The 20,636-nt window shown below is 40.1% G+C and overlaps 1 protein-coding gene and 1 long non-coding RNA gene across 3 annotated transcripts in view; both read left to right on the plus strand.

Annotated features, from left to right (window-relative positions):
• The first annotated feature begins 84 nt into the window (after positions 1–84).
• On the plus strand, positions 85–12,249 carry CDCA2 (cell division cycle associated 2). Its single transcript, XM_061472514.1, has 16 exons — positions 85–180; positions 1,075–1,665; positions 2,125–2,255; positions 2,837–2,990; positions 3,803–3,996; positions 4,082–4,160; positions 4,983–5,197; positions 5,569–5,653; positions 6,158–6,366; positions 6,818–6,896; positions 7,510–7,559; positions 8,396–8,536; positions 8,745–8,916; positions 9,356–9,570; positions 9,932–10,768; positions 11,648–12,249. Exons 2-15 carry the CDS (start codon positions 1,140–1,142, stop codon positions 10,736–10,738), a joined length of 3,057 nt encoding a protein of 1,018 aa, XP_061328498.1. The 5' UTR covers positions 85–180; positions 1,075–1,139; the 3' UTR covers positions 10,739–10,768; positions 11,648–12,249.
• Positions 12,250–14,825: 2,576 nt separating this feature from the next.
• LOC133279102 (uncharacterized) overlaps positions 14,826–20,636 on the plus strand; it is a 71,291-nt gene continuing 65,480 nt past the window's right edge. For both annotated transcript variants that reach the window (XR_009746773.1, XR_009746772.1), the window contains exons 1-2: positions 14,826–16,873; positions 16,989–17,156. This is a non-coding gene — a long non-coding RNA (uncharacterized LOC133279102). The remainder of the gene's footprint in view (positions 16,874–16,988; positions 17,157–20,636) is intronic.

The following is a 20,636-nucleotide window of genomic DNA, read 5'->3' on the forward strand; positions in this document are numbered from 1 at the left end:
TGCCAGGAACCGGGGAGCAGGCGGCGCGGGGCTGCCTCTCCTCACCACCTGCTCTCATTCTGTGCACCTTTATCCACGGTAGGCGGTGAGCGCAAGGGGGAAGAGGACGAGAGGTGAGAAGACGTGGAGGGATACGCGGTAGTGAGGTTCGGTTTGAACTCCTGAGGCGGGACCGAGCCGGTGGCTGAGGGGATGCGCTGGGGCGGGCGTGAGGGGGGCCGCGGAAAGGTGGGGTGAGCCGGGCCGAAGGTGGAGGAGGAGGTGGGGAGCGCTGGTAAAGGGGTATAAAGGAGTGGGGAGCGCTGGGAGGGTACCGCTGGGAGGGCTTTTGAGGGGCGAGCGGTGCGCGCTGGGGGGGGGGGGGGGTGCTGGGGGAGTCGTGGCCCCTGAAGTAATGGGGGTGAGCCCGCACGGGGAGGTTCTCCCTGGCGCAGGCACGTCTCGTTGGTACAGCCGGGTAGAGGAAGGCACCGATTTCTTAGTGTGGGCTTAAAGCAAGTTGTGCACGGGGTATTTAACGGTTTAATTGTTGCACCAAGTGTGGAAAAAGGCGCAAAGTGGAACCCAAGTTTCTGTGGAACCAAAGTTTCAGACTGATGTTGAGTTCTGCATGCTTAACTTAAAATCCAAGGAGCTACGTGCAGAAAATCTTAGCGTCCTAAGTGTTCTGCTTCCTACTAAACTGCTAATACTTGTTGCAACACTTACAGCAAAACGATCACAGTGCGATTATAGAATCATGGTTTGGGTTGGAAAGGACCTTGAGATCATCTCGTTCCAAACCCTTGCCATGGGCAGGGACACCTTACACATACTTTGTGCTTAACGCACTTTATACTAACATGAAATTGATGAGGAATGGACATGTAGTGTGAAGCACTTCTGCTGTGCATATTTATAGTGCCTTTTTGTATCCTTTCTGTGGAGCTGTCTGGAGATAAGGCTCTCCCTTTCCCCCCCCACCGTTAAACACTTGGTTGGAGGTAAAGACCTAGATTGGGTAGAAGTTTGAGAACGGTGGCCAGCTCTTGCTCTTACTCTATACCTATTAAAAATATCTTCTTTTTCTTTTAGCTAGGTGCGTGTAATTACGGGAGAGCAAAGGCTGGCTGAATGCTCCTTAGAATACATCACTAAGAATGCGCGGGCGACCTAAGAAAGTAAATGTTCCCCTGAAAGTTAAAGAAAATGAGAGTGCCTGTCCTGAAGGGAAGGAGGAGGCCGTTTGCCCTGATCTCTCAAAAGGCCACGAGATTTGCAAAGTGACTAAATCAAAAGTCATCAAGGCATCCAAGAAGGAGAAAGTCAGTGACTGGAACCAAGCGCAGTTGCAAGAATGCGCCCTGAGATACAGCACGGGCCTCGGGAAGGAATCGTGCCACAAGAAGGAACAGGATGGTAGCTGTCAGTATACTTGGAGCTTTCCTGATACACCAACAAGGGATGTAGTCATTGAACCTCCCTTGCCTTTGAACAGCAAGGAAAATTTGTCACGAAGTAGGCCTGTTTCTTTGGGTGGTGAATGCTACTTCACACCTAATAGGAACAAAGCAGAAGAATCTAATTGTGGAATATCAAAGAAAAGGGAAAAAAATGTTGGTGTTGCAGCTGTAACAACTGGTGAATTTGGGATTACTCAAGAAAACTTTACTACACCATCTCTTGGTAAGGCTGGAGTGCCTAATGACAGTTGTCTTCCTCAGAGAGGTGTCAGGTTCAGGTTGTCTGGCTGAGTTGGAATATGCCCAAGGCTAGGACTGTGATGTGATGATGTTGCTGTAATTCCCCATTGAATGTTTTTCTGTACGCTTAATGAGGTGTCGGTGAGTTTCACAAGGCAGTAGTAAGCCAAATCCTGCAAATATTGGTAGACAGTTCCTTAATTACCAATGGGAAAAGTGAAATAGAGCTCCTTGGTTGGTATGTAGTTTAGTTAATTGTAGTTAATGTAGTTTAGCTAATTTGGTTTTGCTCAGGAAGGATCTTTGAGCTGAGCAGCTAACTTTAGATGTTTTCATAAACACAAATCACTCTTAAACAAACAAAAATGCCATTTTAAAACTAGATATTCTTACTCCAAAAAGAATTTTAGGTTTTTATTTTATTTTATTTTTTCTATTTCAGGGAAATCTCCAACTCCATTAAAATTTCGTCGAAGATCAACAATTGGAGTACGGGGGTCACCAGAAAATAACGCCCTTATTCAGTTCCTTGCCCAGCAGAGAAGCAACAGGAAAAAAGCAGCTTTTGCACAGGTGAGAGTCTTTCTCAAATATCGACATACGCTGTCAGCAAGAGAAGGCAGGTGTCTGGAATAAGCCAGGAGGAGGAACAACCATGGCCTGAATTTTATTGACTTCCTTTGGACACCTTACATTAGAAGAGAGGGACATTAGCGGGTTTGCTTGTGCAGAGTTTGGAGTCTTCTCTCCATGCCCAGCTTACTCATATATTTTAACTTGTATGCACTATAACCTGTTTTTGCCATGCTTATTTTTTGACTAATTAAAGTGTTAATAGTTTAAAGTGAAGTAAATGCTAGCATAAGTGTCTTGGTTTATAATCAGATGTTCTTAAAGTAGCGTAGGCTGTCAGAAACCAAATTTTGGATCTGATCTAGAGGGGCAGATTTTGAGAGGCAGTAAAACTTAATAGATTTCTCAGTACAATTCCTCTTTTTGCACATTTTTATCACAACTCAAACTGAAGCCAGATTAAATACAAGATTCTGTTCTTCTCAGAGTTTCTTTTGTGCCAAAGTACAAATAGGAAGTAATAAGCCCATTTCTCTTGGGGGGAAAAAAACCAAACCATCTTGTGGTTAATTTTGTTTTAGCAGGTTAGTCCTTTAAAATACAAACCTGCCAGGTCGTTGAAGGACAAGATAGATGCTTTTCAAGCATCTTTCAAATCAGTACAAGAAGCTGAAGCCGAAACTGGCTCCTCTGGACTGTCACAAGTGGATGCTGCTTCCCAGGGAATGGGCTCTCGTAAGTTGGTTATATTTGCGGTCAGTGATTTATTTTAAACGTGAGGTCTGCCTTTAGGCCAAAAAGTACTAAACTACAAACAGTTATTATAAACAGAAAAAGAAATACTCCTTTGTAAGGTTTGGCACAGGTTTTGTTTGTTTAAACCCATCTCATTTCTTAGTGCATCCTGAATAGTGGTTTCTCAGAATAGCCCCAGGAAAAAAACCCAAGCACTTGTATATTTTGGGAGCTGTTTTCTTAGGGTTACTTTCTAGATTTATACCCTTTAATGCCTAATGAAAAGTAAATTAGTGTTTTCACACTTTTTCTGTGAAACTGAGAATGGTTTTCCTGATGACTGGTTTTAGCTGTGGTACTGATATCTCTCTTGATCATGATGTACAGGCTTGTTTAATAACTTTCAAGTACAGCAATTTTAGAAATGCTGTTACATTACTGAGGTGTGACAACCTTGTTAACAACAATAGTAAGTATTGCAAAAGCAAGTCAGGGCAGTACTGTGGTTTTACTGTAAGAAAATAGTGTGGATGCTTCTACAATGCTACTCTGGTAGCAGGAACTACAATGCTTCTCTGGTATTGGTGGGCCTAGTAACATTTCTATGAAAAGAACAAACTTGCTTTGTTTTAAAGATTTGGTAAAGTTATTTTCTAAGTAGAACCTAAAATGCATTTTTTTTTTCTTTTTCCTGACTAGAAAGTTACCAAGCTTTTTGAATCTCACCATCCTTTAGGTGAAGAGCCACAAAAAGAGCATTCACTGAAAAACCTGAAGTTTGTGGTTTGTTGTTTGGTTTTTATCTGATGCAGCTCAGAACAAAGTATGTTTTACAGAAGAGCAGAACCTGGATCAGTGCAATGAAAAGGTCATGTCTGATGACAATGGAGCTGATTTGAAAGAGAATCCAAGACAAAATTTGACCAGCAGCAGTAAGCCTGATACCGAGATTTTGTCTCCTTGCCAAGATGCGTCTGTCACTGAGCCTGCTGCTGCTGTTTCAAAGGTACTTTATAATATAAGTGTGGGCAGAGAACACACACACATATATATATATATACACATATAAAATATTGTAATTTTTTCTCTAGGAAAGGGTTTATGAGCAACACAATCCGATTGAGTCGTTGGAGACTGTTATAACTAAAGATGTCTTAGAAACAGGCCATGGTAAGAGGATTCATCACTATACAATCTCTGTTGTAGTCTTACTAGAAAGTAAAAATACTTAGAATATTTGCAAGAAAATGTTTCACAAGCAGTCATTCCATGTCTGTCATCTTGTCTACAATTAATAATGCAGTAGAAACCTGATACAGCTTTGACATAAAGGCATAACACTGAAAATAGTGATCCTTTTTCAAGCGCTGCTGCAGAGGAGGCTCAAGTCAAAGTTTAAAACTGAATGCGGAGCTCGTTCAGTACAACTTAGCATTAAACATGCTTTTACTTAAGCACAATTCATAGGAAGGAAATAGCTTTTAGGAGAGGAACTGAAATATTTGAAAGGTGGGGTAGGGCCTCGTGGGTGGTGTGTTGGCAGTTTGATTCTGATGGGAAAAGCAAGCTTAAACTGACACACAGGCATAATTGTTTGGAGTTTCCCTTAGTTTTGCTAGTCAAGCCATTTGTAGGGAAAAGCATAGTTCATGCTTGTGAAGGAGAGAGGGTGTTAATGTAGAGAGTCCCTTTGTGTACATTAGAGCATACGTATTTCACCCCCAGTTTACATGGATGAGAGAGAAATCCTTGTGTAAAATGCCTTTGCCTTCTGTAGGGCTCCCTTTCTACTTTTGTATGGTTTGTAAATTTCTCAAAATATGAAATGTAAATGCAGCACAATAATAGCAGAGATTTGGAAACATGGATTTTTTGTGATGTTGATGCATAGACTCTATGGAGATGTGTACTTACACTTCATGTTGCTAATGCTATCGTCTTCTCAGTTTTACTTCAGTTTTCAATTGTCATATTTGTCTACTTGCTCTAAAGATTCCAGTTGTGAGCACATCACTAAAGACGTTACAAGTAATGTTATGTCAGATCTAAGCAGAAGGGAAGTCAGCTTTGCAGAAGAACCCAGCCTGGGAATGTGTGATGAAAGCAAGGCAGCAGTCACACCGCAACACTTAGGAAGGGGTTCCCTACCTGAGCACGGAGAGAGCGGCTCCCTCTTGCGATCTGTACTGAAGAAAACACTGACCAAGGTGGGTTAACTGACTCGCATGGAGTCCTAAGGATGAACTTCTGCAGTCATCATTGAACTACCAGGAGATGAATTGTTGAAGATAATTTTTACTAATTAAAATGCATTTTGAAATAATTTAATGCTCTCAGTGGGCATCTGTTTGCTGTTTGGTCATCTTGGAAGCTTTGCTTGAAGTTTTTATGGTAAGAGAAGATCCATATTATGTTGTTGAGTTTTATTCGTTTAGGAAACAAGTAGGTTTTTGTAAGCACTGGGACTGATTATTAAATGTTGCTTACAGAAGAGGATATTTTCACTTTCAATTTGCACAAGGACAATATTTTAATTAAATGGTATTGAATAGATGATTGTATTACTTGATTTTGATAGGAATACTCAAGTGGGATTGACAGAGGAGGACGTGAATCTCTTGCAGTCTCCAGCTGTGCAGAAACCTTTGAAGCAGTGCAAACAGGTCAGATTCACATTTTGGTTTTTAAATAGGCGAAGTATTTTGTGGCATCTTAAGGCTTTGCCTCTTTGCTAATTCTGAAGAATGATATGCATTAACCACCACTGAAGTAGCTCAAGTGTGGCGTCCTACTGTGTGAAGGAGAAAATAAGGTGAGCAAGAAAAATAGTGTCTATTAAAAGAAACTGAAAAAAATCGCACTCTGAAACTTGACCTCTAACACCAGAATAGAATCACCTGGTCTTGAAGACATTTCACACTTGTCAGCTGGAACTTGCAGAACAGCCAGTCATTTAGTCCTCTTTCTTCATTCATTCTTGATACTGTAGTAAAGCTGTAGTGAAAATTCTGGTGAACTCCCTAAAACATGTAAAGGTGGTATTTTGCTGTTTGTTTTGGGGGGTGGTGATTTTTAAGAGAATGTTAAGACTCATAAAAAGCCCTTGAAAAGTTTGCTCTCTGACAGTTCCAAGTCCACTAAGCAGCCAGTGTATTTTATTACAGTAGAGAAAACAGAAACATGGAGCTCCAAAAAGCTAAAGAAGAGAGTCACTTTTGGAGAAGTCCTGAGCCCAGAAATATTTGATGAAGCTTTACCTGCAAATACTCCACTGCGCAAAGGAGCAACCCCAGTCAGGCTACAAAGCAGCAGCCCTTCTGCAAGGCCAAGTCTCCTTGAGGAACCGTTCCCACAGCTGAACTTTGATTGCAGCAATGTAAGGGTTTTGTTGGAGTCTTTTAAGCCATAAACCCAGCCTCTTGGTCTCTCTGAATGTTCAGGTTTGGGTTATTTTTTTTCCCCAGCCCGCTTCATTTTGAAAAGAAATTGCTAAAATATTACAATAGAGCCTTCTGGAAGCTTTAGAGTGGCATTGAGAACTTTTGCTTTTGGTTTCTGAATTCTAAGTAGCATTTTGGCCTATAGAGCTATATTTAAAATTGAGTACTAGTAGCACATGAAATGTTTTTCACTTCGCTAATTCATATACTTTTGATGCTGTCTTTTGATAACTGTATTTCTTTTTGCCATATATGGCAAATGAGCTGTCATGTTCTTTAAGGAAAAACGTAAAATCATTTGTTTGTTCCAAGCACTGATAGAAAAGGTATTTTTCGTATATATCTGGTATGGTATATTGCCAAAATTAACTTTCCTTTTGTTTAAAGGAATGTATTGAGCCTCTGCAAGAGTCACTGGAGGGTTCTGTTGCTGCAGAAGACCTTTTACCTGTTGAAACTGCAGAAGGTAACCCCACCTTGGTTTTTTGTCATTAGAGATTACATCTTTCTGTCTGTGAAAACTGAGACATGACACAAGAGTTGGGGTCTTTTTTTCATACAAAGGGATCTATTTCAATTGTGCTAAAATAGAAATGCTCTTGCTTTCTTCTAGAGGTGGTTGCAGTAGCTGCGGTGTTTACATGTTCTTTTGGTTAACTGGACTTTACTTGACTTTGTATTCTTCTCTGAAAGTGACTGATCTAATTAGACTTAGTGCTTTAAATACTTTTCTTACTATCTTGATTCTGGTAATTTTTGAGGGTTTAAAAGCAAGACGACGACAGAAAGCTGAAGGGGGATTGTGCATGTGTACGCATATATCTCAATGAAAGTTGTGCAAGGACTTTGCTACCAAATCCTCACCACGTTTGTTTTCCTGCTTTGTAAAGCAAGCTGTAATGCTTTTTTTTAATCTTGCCATATTTGATAGAGCTTAAGAGTGTTACTGGTTATTCAAGACTAAAATGAATAAACATGCTGTGCAGAATGTTGGAAGTGATATGGATACTTTCCTCAAAATGTGATTAACTTTCTGTGTTGAAACTGAATCATAATCTTATTTTCTTCATATACAATAGCGGAAAGTGACAAATCTGATAAGACAGAAACTCCTTCTGCTAAAAGGAAGGTGAGTTTAGTGATGATGTTTGTTTCATTTTTAACTCCTTCAGGTGAAATTGTTGCATTTCTAGCTCCTGATGCTTGTAAGAATTTTATAGGCTTAGGTATGAGGGTTGTTTATATCCAAATATATGGGGATATATCATGTTAATGCAGATAATATCTTAAGGAAATCTCATTTTCGAGTGAAAGTGGTTTTCCAGTTATTAAAAATATTTTTGGTTATGGTCTAATGCTTAAATTTATTATTGAATTTTCCAGGAACTTTCTTAAATAGTCTGACGATATTTAGAAGATTTATGCATAGACGATCATTCATAAGATTAGGGTCTTCACTCATGGGAATCTAAGAACTCAAAATCACAGAAAATTGAGGAGAACGGAAACAAAGTTTTCTGTCAGATTTTTCCGTGTGGTTGAATTTCTTTGAGTCACAGGAACGTGAGATAGAGGCTGATAAAGTCAAGGTGATTGTGCAGCCTGTGATGACTTCAGGTATTGATGAAAATGTGGTTCCCAGACGAGTGCTGAAGGTCTTCATTCCTGTTACCCTGGCTGTTAGCCATAAGGCAGACACAGTATCAGATGGGCATCTCTTATAGCTGAACATTTTCGATTTTCTCATTAGAATCTCCTCTTTGTACAAACAGGGCTGTATTGTACTGTGTGAGAAGACTAGCTCTATAAAGCTTTAATTTCCACTTGTCAGTGTCTAGCTCTTACAGCATCATCTGTGAAATAACAAGACTATCACAATGTGATTCTTGTGACATATGAACCATGTTTTAAAAATAAGCACAACACACATGCACCCAACAGCTTCAAATTCATGTTCTTCAACAGTGTAGCACCATTTCAGAGGAGACCGATTTCAGCATCTCAAAAACCACAAGTAATCAGAATGCTAAGGATACTCAAAATCCAGGAAAGAACAAGGTTCAAAGACAAAGGAACATAACCACGTCTGCTGCCAAAAAGACACAAGTAAGTGTCGGCCAGTTGCAGCTGGTGATTCTGCCTTTATCTTTGAATTTGGACACTCAATGCAAGTGTCTCTTCTTGTGTGTTCTAGTGATTAATTTGATTTAATAAAGTTTTCTAAAGAGTGCTGTTTCCTGTTGCTGCCAATATTCTCTTGTGCAGGAACGTTACAATTACACTGTGTTTTATTCAGCCTTCTCCATCTTTTCAGAAAATAAAACATACAGGCTATGGGAAAAGAAGAAGGAAAAAAGTAAACAAGTCTTTATATGGGGAGAGAGAGATGGCTTCTAAGAAACCTCTTCTCAGCCCTATCCCTGAAATTCCAGAGCTTTTCTCTGCCTCATCTTCAAACTCAACAAAGGCAATTGCATTTTTTTCAGGTAATATGGTTTTGAGTTTTGTTTTGCTTTACTCCTCCTGGTGCTTCTAATTTTTTATTTCAACAGTTACATAGAAAAACTTTTGAGTGTTGAGTTCTGTGCATAGGCAAAAGGCCCAGGATACATTTTTACTTTTAATTGCTTTTGTAATAGGAGAGTCCAGAGGATCTAACAGATTGCTAATCTCCAACTGGGCAAGTTTAACTCCTATTGGACTCCAGTGGAAAGTTGACTTTGCCTTGATGCTGGTATTTTCAGTCTTTAAAAGCAATAAGTTGGGCATGAATAGTGAAGTGTTTCTACAGTGCTTTTGTGGGATGGTTGTTTAGAAGATTACTTGTATAAATAAAATACTATAAGACTTTTGTTGTAATATTTAACAAAAGGCTTTGTCCATTCACCATTAGAGTCAAGTAACCACATGCTTATTCCAATCCAGAGGATGTACTTTTAGAGAATACCAAATCTGGAAATTCTGACAAGGATGTTCAACAGAAGCTGGTGGCTGAAGAAATAGGAGGGAAAAACACCTGTGCTGTTCATACATCCTCAGGCTCTGAGGACCTGGATGCAGGAGAAGCCAGCAGCCTCAGTGACACAGTGTTCCAGGTGCCGAAGGGTGATCTGGAGCCTGTGTCTGGCAATGAACAGGAGGTAACTGATAAGCTTAGGAATACTGCTAGAAAATCAGAATTGTGCTTGATGTTGTTGGATAAAACAAATTATGTTTTGGGGAATTAAAAACCTGAGTGATTCGGTATTGGAACAGGCTGCCTGGAGAGGCTGTGGAACCCCCAGCCTTTGAAGGAGGTATTCAGAACTTTAACAATGCTTCACTCAGCAGAAGTTTAGTTGCACATTTCAACCTTCAAGATTCAGTGTGTTGGTTGGGGTGTTTTGTGAATGATGAGACTTAGCAGGAAAACAGTTGCATGTGTTTAGTTGTAAGCTCTTTGGAACCAGGTTTTTGTGGGTTACAGTTGCCTATATTTACAAAAACAATTTCTTTCCCCAGTTTTCAAAAGTTGTGCCAGATGCAAAGTGTGCTTTTGATACATCTGACCATCTTCAACAAGGTGAAGAGACTGCCTATGTAAAAAAGGCAAAAGAAAGTGGTTTCTTGATAGAAAATTGGAAATTACAAGAAAATCTCCTCAATGAAGCAGAGCAGCTGACAGGGCTGGAGCTTCTGCACCAACAGGACATGAGTGGACATGCAGATGCCCAAAGAACTCAGTGTCCACAAAAGGATTCTGCAAGAAGTGGTCCACCAAGAGGAAGAAGAAGAAGCAGCAGCGCCTTGCGTTTTCTTCCCATTGGAAACTGTCTTCCATTTTGTTCTTGTAATGTGGAAGAAATCTTCACTGCTCCTCATCTAGAAAATAAGAGTGCTAACAGTGGTGGAAAGAGAGTGAGGCGCAGCATGAGACTACATAAAGGTGCAGAAATTGAAGGACTTGCATGGATTCAAGTACCCAGTGAGATCCAGAAGAACCCTCCCCTGGTAGCTTCTGCTTGCAAAACCAGGAGAAGGACGATAAGCACATCCACCTTTACAGAATCTGAGAACCTTCACCATAAAGGACAAAATCTTCTCCAGTTTTCAGCACCAGGGAAGAACAATGACTCTGTTAATCTTGCTGATGGGCCTTCCAAAAGATGGAGGAGGAAGAGCATGTGTGAACTCACAGCTCAAGAAACAAGAACTTACTCTCCAACCAGGAGAAGGAGCAGAAGACATTCTGTATACAGGAAGGACAGAAGTAACCAGAATCATTATGATGAAATAGAAATACCTCTTGAAAATAACTCTAACATTTAGTGAGGTTTCATCTGATTGTCTAAAGTGAAGGTCAGTATTAGACTCATGTTCTCTCTCTTAAATGCTGTTTTCTTCTCTCTCCCACTTATGTTTCCTTACTTACTATTTCTTTCTTAATTTTTCTGAACAACTTAGAAGTGATTTTCCTTGTCTTGATGCCTGCAATGCTTGAAGATCATAACTGTGTGGAAGACCTAGTTTGGCTGAGAGCATTGCTCCGGTAGACAGTCATGGCACATAATCGGGAGGATAAACTTTTATCATGAACTGAATTTGATGTCACCTCTTTCCTACAGTCTCCATCCTTGCTTACATGTTCTCAGACTTTGTGCTCTCTACAGGTCAATAGCAATGAAGCACTGCTAATATTAGAAGAAAACTCAAGTAGGACAATATACAGAATTTAAATAACATTGATGTGCATTTGCACACTTGTTATTGTAGTCTGGGATTTTCTTGCTAAATCTTTACACTTGTGGTACCTGCAAAGCAGGCTGGGATTTTAGCCCTTGGAATCTGGTTGTGATGATTCAACTGGATGCGTTTAGCACACCACCTTGCTCCATTTGCTCCATTCAAACGCACAGTAAGTGTAGGAAGCTGCTAAACTGGACGTGTCAGCAAATGTGTGACTCAATAAAGAGGAATGAACTTGATAGTTCAAAAAGACAGTCTGTGGTGACAAGTTAGTTTCTAGACAGAGCTCTTTCTTTTGAAAGAACAGGATTCAAGCTGAAGCCTTTGTTATATTTTTGAAGTTGAAGTAGATAAAATGTCACTTTGTCTTTAGTAGTTATACTGGTGTAAATTGTGCCCGTCCAGCTAGAATTGCTTGAAGTGTCGATGTTTCCCATGTGCTTGAGCATTCCTTATAAATTGCTTTTGAAATCTGCATGAATTTTTTTCCAGATTTCAAAATTATCCTAAAAAGACCCCTTGAGATGCTCTGCAAATAAGAAAGAAATCACTTCTGGCTTGAAGGAGAGGAGTAGAAGGCGGGGAAGCTGTTACCATCTTCTGAAAAGACTTTGCTTTACCTTCTGGGCATGAGCAAGAGGCCCTATAAGTAAGGCTGAGGTTTGTGTTAGAATTAATGAATTCTGTTTCTGCTGTGAAGGTTGGACATTAGGAAAAAAAAAAATCTTTGCTGTATTTAAAACTAATTTAAAAAATAAATTGGTTAAGGAGAGTGAAACATTCATCATATGGTAAAGCTGTGCTCCATCTCTGGCCATGTCCAAGCTTTGGTGTGTTACTGAACCGTGCGTATCCTCCAGAAGTTGACCTGTTGTCTTGCTGTTTTCATTTTTCTAGTCTGAACAGTGTAATAAAAAGTGATGACTGTAGGTGGTCTCCTTACACATTTGCTGTTGCTTTCATTTGTCATCCTGTTGTGTTTCAGCCGTAGTGAAATACCTGTGCCAGCTTGAAGGAAATAGCTTTCCATTGCAAATGATCTCTGCTGTGACCTTGGTTTTAACATTCTTGATATGGAATAAAATACTTTATGTGCTTGGCTGCTTTTACAATGGTTAAAAGCAAACGGAGCAGTTTAATTTTTTTATGCGTGTTTTACTTTTCTCTGCAGCCATCATCAGTTTGTCCCAACACAAGAACTCCTAAAGGCAACTTGAAAGAAACTTCACTACTTAAATGATGTTTATCTTATGCCGCTTTAGAAATGTTACTGAAGTTGCTGCAGAATCATTTTGGTTGGAAAAGACTTGTAAGATCAAACCTGTTAACTGGCGCTGCCAAGTTACGACTAAACGTGTCCCTCAGTGTCACATCTAAACATCTAAACCCCCAAACCCAGTTTTCTTGATGTTTTATTTTGGGGTTTTCTCTTGTGTCTCAGTGACTGGTTTAGTCTGGGAGACAGAGGAGTGGTAGTTCCTTGGGTTGAACCGGTTGCAGTGCAGTCTGTTGCTTTACCAGGAGAGGGCAGTCTGACATGAGCTTTTATGGTTTAATATAACATGCACATAACATACTAGCTAAGGTTCAACTTTTAAAGCTCCTGGAGATAAAAGCTAATAATAGCTGCTCCTTGAAATGAAAACTAATAATAGCTGCTACTTCTAACATTTAAAAAATCAAGCCAACAACTGTGCTGCACATTGAAATGAGTTTGGAAAAGTGAAACTGCTGTACTGTATTCAGGTATGACTTTCCATACAGAAATCATGCTGGGTTCTTAAACGTGGTAGAGCACTGCAGCTGTGTGTGATGCTTGAGGGCTTAACCTGAAGTGCTGCCTGGAACATGCTTTTTCTGATATTGCTGTCCTATGCATCAGTTGCTGCAGCCCTAGAAGAGAATTCTCTCTTGAGGCTTCTTGAGTGGGAAGGCTAAGTGCACTGCAGATGTGAAGTCAAGTCAGAAAGAGAAGAGCAAGGATAAGGAGAAGAAAACAAAGCTTGGCTTTTCTTCCTGGCAGAACTTGCCAGGTTGGAAAGGGCTGTTAGGAACTAAATGTAGATGCTTGATGGCAGTTTGCATGGCTTGCATGAGGATGAAGCTGGATCCTACAGAGAAATAAAGAGGTTGCAGTGAATGGGACTTAACCTGGAGAGAACTTGAGAGGAGAGGAGTCTTGAGTTATGCAGAAGATTGTTGTAAGGGGGAGGTAATAATCTGTTCTCCATATCTGTACTGAATGGGACAAGAAATAATGTGTTTAAATTAGAAGAAAAAATGTCTCTGTTAAACATTAAGAAAAAGTTCCAGCAGCAGAGATGGTTGATCATGGGAATATATTGCCTTGGGAAGTTGTGGAATCTCCATCACTGGAGGCTTTTAAGAACAGATTAAACAAATATCTGTCAGGAATGACATATGATCCTTCCTAGGGGTAGGGATAGGGCCTGGATGGCCTCTTGAGGTCTCTTCTGGCTGTGTTTTCTGATTGCTGGAGATTAGGGTTGCAAGAGGTGATTTGGGACTTGCCTAATAGCTAAGACCTGAGGTAGAATCTGTCATGGAATAGGGACCTGGAGGACTGCTAACACTGGGGGCTGTTTAGCATGGGAAGGAACTGGGGCACTTGGGAGAGAGCTCTTCATGCAAGGCTAGCAAAATGCTCTTAGTATGTGAAACATTCAGATCTCGAGTGACTCACTGCTCTTCCTCAGAAGAGTATAGACTGCTGAAGTGGTGTAACCTACAACTTGGTGTCTTTGCTGTTATACAGGAAGTGTAGCAGCAGATTAAACAAAGCTGTTCCACTTACAGGTTTGCTTTTCTACAAGTGAGTTAACATTAACCTTTGAGCGACCAGCAACTTCACTATCCCCATTCAGTCAACAGAAGAGCTTTCTGAAGACACCTCTTGGCTGCATTGCCATATTGGGGTGTAGGAATTAAATTCAAGGTATATTGTGTGCCAGTGCAGACATGTGTTGAGATATTCCAAGTTTGGAGTCCTGCTTTTCAGCTGTCGATGTGGTTTCCACTGCTAGTCTTTGCCGCCTTCGACTTGGGTCACTGTTTTGCCTTTGTGCAGTATTGAGCTCCATGTCAGTCTGTGTGTTACAGTGGCATCTAAAAACCTGTGGTGTTGGCCAGTCTCACCTCTCTCCCTGCTCTTCTAAAGGGAGTATTTTTCCTCTCTTTAGAAGGTTGTTACAAAGCTTACTTTGTGTTTAAAAGTACTTAACTAATGTTGAGTGCTGTATTGTATAGGCTTTAAATGGCTTCAAGTAGGATAATAGCACTAAGTGTCTATTGCCCAATAATTGCATTTACCAGATTGCTGTGTAATTATCATGCTCTGACTGACAGAAAGGACAAGTGTAGCTCCTAGAAAGACTGATTATTTTGCTGCTCTGTAATTATGATGTTGTTAATAGGGAAGAGTAATTACACATCACTTGTGCTATCCTGTGAAGTGCAGGCTTCATACATTCTCAGCTGAGTTCTGAGTGTAAAGAGTATTTCACAGCTGGCATGGTCTTTGCTTAAATTTGCTTAATGTAAGTGAGGTGGAGATACAAAGAACAACAATACACACACCTGAATTCTTCAGGAAATTTTAAAGGGAAAGTGTTAGTGTGTTCCAGGAATTGTCTTATGCCAGTACTTTGTCATAATGAAGATTCACAGAAGTGGAGAGGATATGACCAAGTTTTCTCACATGGGAGTTAATGGAAGTAGTTTCCCCAACCTGACATTCATGGTAAGTGGGGGAAAGAAAATAACAAGAATTGTATGTTTTTTCTGCTTTTTTTCTTAAACGTCAGTTGTATCTAAAGCTTTACCCGGTCTTCAGCTTATTGTTTTCTACTTCCTTCTAATTGGGCCATAGAAGGGCATACTGAACCACCTAGGTGTAGCATATAAAATTCACTATTATATGTTCATTTATTCTAGCTGCTGTTTAGAAATGCACTAAAAAAATTGTGTTTTACTTTTCCACTTCTCACTCTGAATCTTTTAGCACTCTGATACTTCACTTAAACCTGAAAGGATCTTAGTGATGAACTGATTTGTGCCCAAGGAAGCAAACAGAAAAGCATTGTTAGATCCATGTACAGGGAAATGGAGAGAGGAAGGAAAAAAAAGCACCACTGAAGTATGTCGAGTGTAGCTTAAGCACACAGAGCAGGAGTGGGCAGTGAAAGAATCCTGTTTTCAAGCTGCTAACAGGTAGGTGAGCAATGGAAATCAGTCTAAACCAGTAAAGCGTACTTGGGTATTCCTTCAAACTGCACGTTTTTAAGAGGAGGAGGTAAACAGTGCAAATCAAAATGCTTTCACTTGAAACAAGGTAAGGTCTAATTTCACTGTGTCCCAGGAGGAAAGATGAAGTTGTGCCTGTGACTTACAGACAAGAAAGCTAATGTATTAGTTTTGTAATTAAGTCCTGTAAATTGTGCATAACAGAGCAATGAACTACTTTAGCCAGGCTTTGGAGAGGGAAGAAGAAAAACCTGTGCGCGCTGGGAATGAGGGCATGGAACATATTCCCTAACTCAAACCTGAAAAACCTGGTGTTAGTCTTGGGTTATTTCCAGTGACCCCTTGACTCCCATCTTCCTGCCCCCTGCACAGATTTGGAACTGGTCAGCCAGTTCTGTTTTTGGAAGGGAGAGGAGACAGATATAATGAATGGCTTTTATTGTGCAATATTTCAAAACCTTTTTGACTGCATTCGGATGGGATGGAAAATGTTCTACCCTGCACTGCAGCCAAAATAAATAAAACATATTCCCTAAACCTGGATGTGTGTTTCACTCAAACTGGCAGTAGTTAGAGCTCTACTCTGAAACAAGAATTCAGTTTGACAATTTTTAGGCCTTGTTCAGCTGAATGTAACAGCCAAAGAAAATACTTGGAAAAAATTAAATAATACACATATTTACAGCTTGCAGGTGGCATTAATTTTTTTGTGGCTCATAGTATTTAGTTTTAAGAATCCCTCTTAGTTGGGCTAGATTGGAGAGTTCAAAAAATATATATTGTCTCTTTTTTAAATTAGTTTTTTCTTTAATGAGAATAATCTCTCTGAAGGAAAATACATTTTATGGAGCTCCCTGATGGGTGATAAATAGTTGTGATTCAAGGCTTTAAAAGTTTAGGGTCTACCAAGAAACTGAAAAATGTACAAACACAAGACCCAGCAAACCAGCAGTAAAACCTCCTGACAGGAGCATGCTATGCACTGGCTTCCAGCTCCACTAAAGCTTAGTTTAAATACCCTGTTATGGTGCAGGCTTACTGCTGGTTTTAGCATTGCCAAGCAGTTGAGTGAAGTCCTTGCACTGTGTTACTGGGATACTTCACGTTGTGAAACATGTTTTATAGCCCGAAGAGCCATATTAATAATAACAATTCTTAATTTAGGCTGTGAAGGAGTAAAGCTAAATGATCAGAAGAGCCACCATGCCCAGACAGCCTTCACCCTGCAACCAAAGCTGTTATTTCTCACAATCCTAACTTGCAAGCAAAAATCCCTTTGAACAAATAATATGCAAAACTCTTAATGATTTTAAGTACATAAATGAGCCTCATTTTTTACATCATTGTGATCAAATCATTAAAGATTACAAACAGGGTCTCAAAGTCCAAAGAGAAGTTGCAGGAGTGGATAGACATCATTCCTTCAAAACCCTAATGATGTAGTGAATAAACAAGGTAGGAATCAGAAAACTGGGCTTTTTGTCCCCTCTATGATCTGGGTTGGGTTTTGTTCTGTTCTTGAATTAAATTACTCAGTTTCCTTGCTCTTTGTCTTCTATTTATTTGCCAGCATTTGTAACATCAGGGTGAAAAATACGGATCTAATATCACCATCCATTAAATCAACTGAGTTATACTGAAGACACTTTTGAAGCCCTGTTTCACTCTGTCATAAATAACCTGCCTGTGTCACACAAATGTTTGGACAAACAAATGCACTTAGCTCCATGTTCAGAAGGTCAGTAATGCTGAGTTCTGGTAGTAAATAATATTCACTAATGCAAATCTATTAGGGTTGTAAGGGAATTCACATTTGAACTGTGACTTGGATATGTTGAGTATCCTCGTGTGTGCTGTTGAGGAAAAAGTAATCGTGTGGGTACAAATACGAATGATGAATAAAAAGCTCATTTTGTTCTCCCCTCAAGAAAAAAAAAATCTTAAGTACCCGTGGTGTGTTTTGCCAGGAAAGCTCTGTAAGGTTTATATAAGAAGTAGGTAATGTACGTGTGGCTTATCTTAATTCCAAGCATTACATAATATAAGCTATGGAATATAAGCCCAAATGTTCACTTTATAATTCTCTTTTGCATCTCCTGCTGCTTGCTTCTCACAGGAGAAGAGGTCTTGTACCTCGTGGAGTTTCCCAGTGCAGAAGCACTGTGTTCCACTGCCTCGGCTTTGGAGTGTTCTGCCCTCTGCTCTGCCTCGCTTACCTTGCTTCTCTCATCCCAATGCTTCCTCCTCTTGCTCAATACCCCAGTGTCCAGCTCTTGCCAGTCACAGAAATGAAAGCTGCCTCACAGAGTGAGGATCCAAAGAGGGAAGCAGAGCAGTTGGTAGCACAGAGAATGGCTGCATATGCAAGATACTGCCAGCTAAGCAAATGAGAGCATTGCTGCCAGGAGCTTTCTCTAATGTTTGGCATAGTGCCTCTTAATAGAGCCACAAAGAGCCCCAGTCACAGCCAGATCTGTGGCGTTAAGTGCCTTGGAATTGCACCTTTGTATAAGAGTTAAAGCAAATGATAAGGCTTTAGGCAGAATTAAATATGTGGTTTCACACTGACACACAGAATAGCCAATGTCTTAAATTGGTCTTCTTTTATTAGCAAAGAAAATCTCTGCTTCTGAACATTTCTTTTTTCTCATTCCACTAAGGATCAGCAAGGGCTTGGGGCTTGGGGTGGTAGTTGAGGAAAAGCCTTAAACCAAATCCTGAACCTTTCTTTTTCCATATTTTTAGCCTGCCTTTCTTCTGCTTTCAGTATTGAATGCAGCACAACTACTATGACCGTGCCAAAAGCTGTTTAAACAATATTAAGATGTTTTCTTCAAACTTCTCCCTAGGAAGATGCTCTTTTTCAAGAGGAATGTTTTCCCTGGAGCATTACATCATGAATTGGTTCAGTTCTTGGAGTAAGAAATTGGACCAAATGGTGGAGAAGGTCTCCAGGGGAAACATACTTAGGCTGTTAAGTATTCCCACCAGAAAGCTTAGAAACCGCTTACATATTACCATTCTGTCCACATTTAGCCTTTCACCTTACTGCAGCTGAACAGAGGGGAGGGGGGGCTTCGACTTTTTTTAAGGAAACTTGAACCTCCTTTGTTTTTGTCATTACATTTCTCCCCACTCTTGTTGTATCTTGTGAACTGAGCTCTAGGAGTGGAATGTCTCATTTTTGACAGTAAAGATGAATTTGTTTTCTATGCAAACTGCTAATGAAATCTTAATTATGAAAGCTTCCTTGGAAACTCTGAATTTAGGGGATTTTTGAGGATTAAAAGGAGAAAAAACTCGGGAAGACCAGAGGATGGAGGGATTTGGGTGGATCAATGGGACAGCAGCCATATGAACAATGTCTGAGCTCTAACAGTATTGTGTTTCCTCTTGTGTGTGGACTGGTTCCCAATCAATGAAGGAGGCACTTGATAAGTTTTCTTATATCAAATTAAAATCTCGGAACAAGGAGAAGTATACTCCTTAAATTTAGTAGTGCAAATCGACAGATTGAGTTTTTTCCTTGCTCTGGTAAAAGCTGATGAGCTTGCAGTTTCACAAAGGTCCACAGTTTGTTTTGCAGGCAGACAGTTAAGGAGCTAAAAGCAAGTTGGATTTGGAAAGTTTTGAACTGTTCATCTTTAATTCACACAATTACCTTACAGGATATAAAATAAAACCAATAAAACCTAGAAGAATAACAATAAAACAATAAAACCTAGAAGAATAACTTCCTGGGCAGACATGCCCCAGGGCGGGACACTTGGTGGTTCATGAGTGGCTTGAATTGGACCATGGAGCTGAATTAGAAAGCGAGCCTCCTGTGCTACTTCTGAGTCATGTTCCCATTGTTTTTTTGGGCAAACCACATTCTACTGCCCCAGATTTGTTTGATGGGCAAAGAGAGACTTTTTGTATCTCAAATCTTTTGTTTAGCACCTTCAATCGCTCCTTAGCAAAACAAAACCAAGCAAAAGCTTAACTGAGTTTGGTTTTCTAACTCAAAGGCTATGGTACTCTGTAACCATAAAAGAAGGTTGAGCCCTACACATGCTTCCTCTATTCCTATTTGATATCTAATCTTTCTAAGAAGTGTTTTGTCCCAGGCAGACTGTTCTTAACAAGAAGGATCATGAAGCTGGTCCAGTTGCTGAGGGACTGGCACTGAAACTGGTGACTGGAAATTGGCACAGGGTTTTAAAAGACTTTTGCCAAAACCCATTAAAATTATGTAATCATATTAAACACACACTAAATACACTGTGCATATTGCTGCTACATTCAGGTTATGAAATCATTTAATAACAAAGTATGTAGTAGATATATAAGATAGTAAGAAAAGAGGGACTGTTCTGAAGCATACTGAAATCAGAGGAAATCCTGTTGGCTGCAGTGGGTTCTAGATGGGAACATCCAAGTGGTACTGTATTATTTCAGTAGGGAAAAGTGTGATTGTAAGTTCAGCACTTGGACCTGTTGTCCAGAACCAGGATGCAACCACCTCTTCAGATGTTTCATTTCTGCCACAGAACAAATGTAGCAAACTCAGTAATAGCGCAGACTTCTGACACTGGCAATTCCCAGAGCGTCTGAAGCTTCTAAGGCAGCAGACGGGCTGCTTGATCTGCAATACTTCTGCTCTCTCCAGAGTGACTGACAACTCGTGTTAGTGTTCTTCTCTGGAAACAAAGCTCAGCATAACAGCGATGAGCCTGGACCAGAACTTCTACTGGAGTTCCCTGTATACTCCATGGAAAACAGTAGTCCTGTAAAGGTTTCTACTTGGAAATTACTTGGGGGTGGAGAACTGGTGTTCTTAGGAGTTTGAGAGATTATCACCAGCAGTGAAGTTTCGATTCTACTGATGCTTCCATTTGAATTCACAAACTCACTCCAATTCAATTCTTTTGCAGCAGGCCCTTTTTTTGTCTTCACATCTCCCACATTCTGTGGCTCAGAATATACTTCTACTTAAAACCTCTGAGCTCTTACACATCTCTAGTAGAATGGCCACTTCATCTTGCTGCTGCTGCTAACAAAATGTAGAAAGATAGATTTACTTTTGCTTCCCTCCTCAGCCAGTTTTTCACTGCAGAACAAACTTCGAGAACCTGATTGCGCCAGATGATTTAGCTCTATGGCCAAATAGGCCCTGCTTGATTAAGATGGATTGTAGCTGTATTTGAAGCAATAGTAATTAAGACTCCCATGGCAA

The sequence above is a fragment of the Pezoporus flaviventris genome, unplaced genomic scaffold (genome assembly GCF_033815535.1).
Source record: "Pezoporus flaviventris isolate CSIRO_AGI_PZ_B2104156 unplaced genomic scaffold, CSIRO_AGI_Pfla_v1 ptg000071l, whole genome shotgun sequence".
Taxonomy (NCBI): domain Eukaryota; kingdom Metazoa; phylum Chordata; class Aves; order Psittaciformes; family Psittacidae; genus Pezoporus; species Pezoporus flaviventris.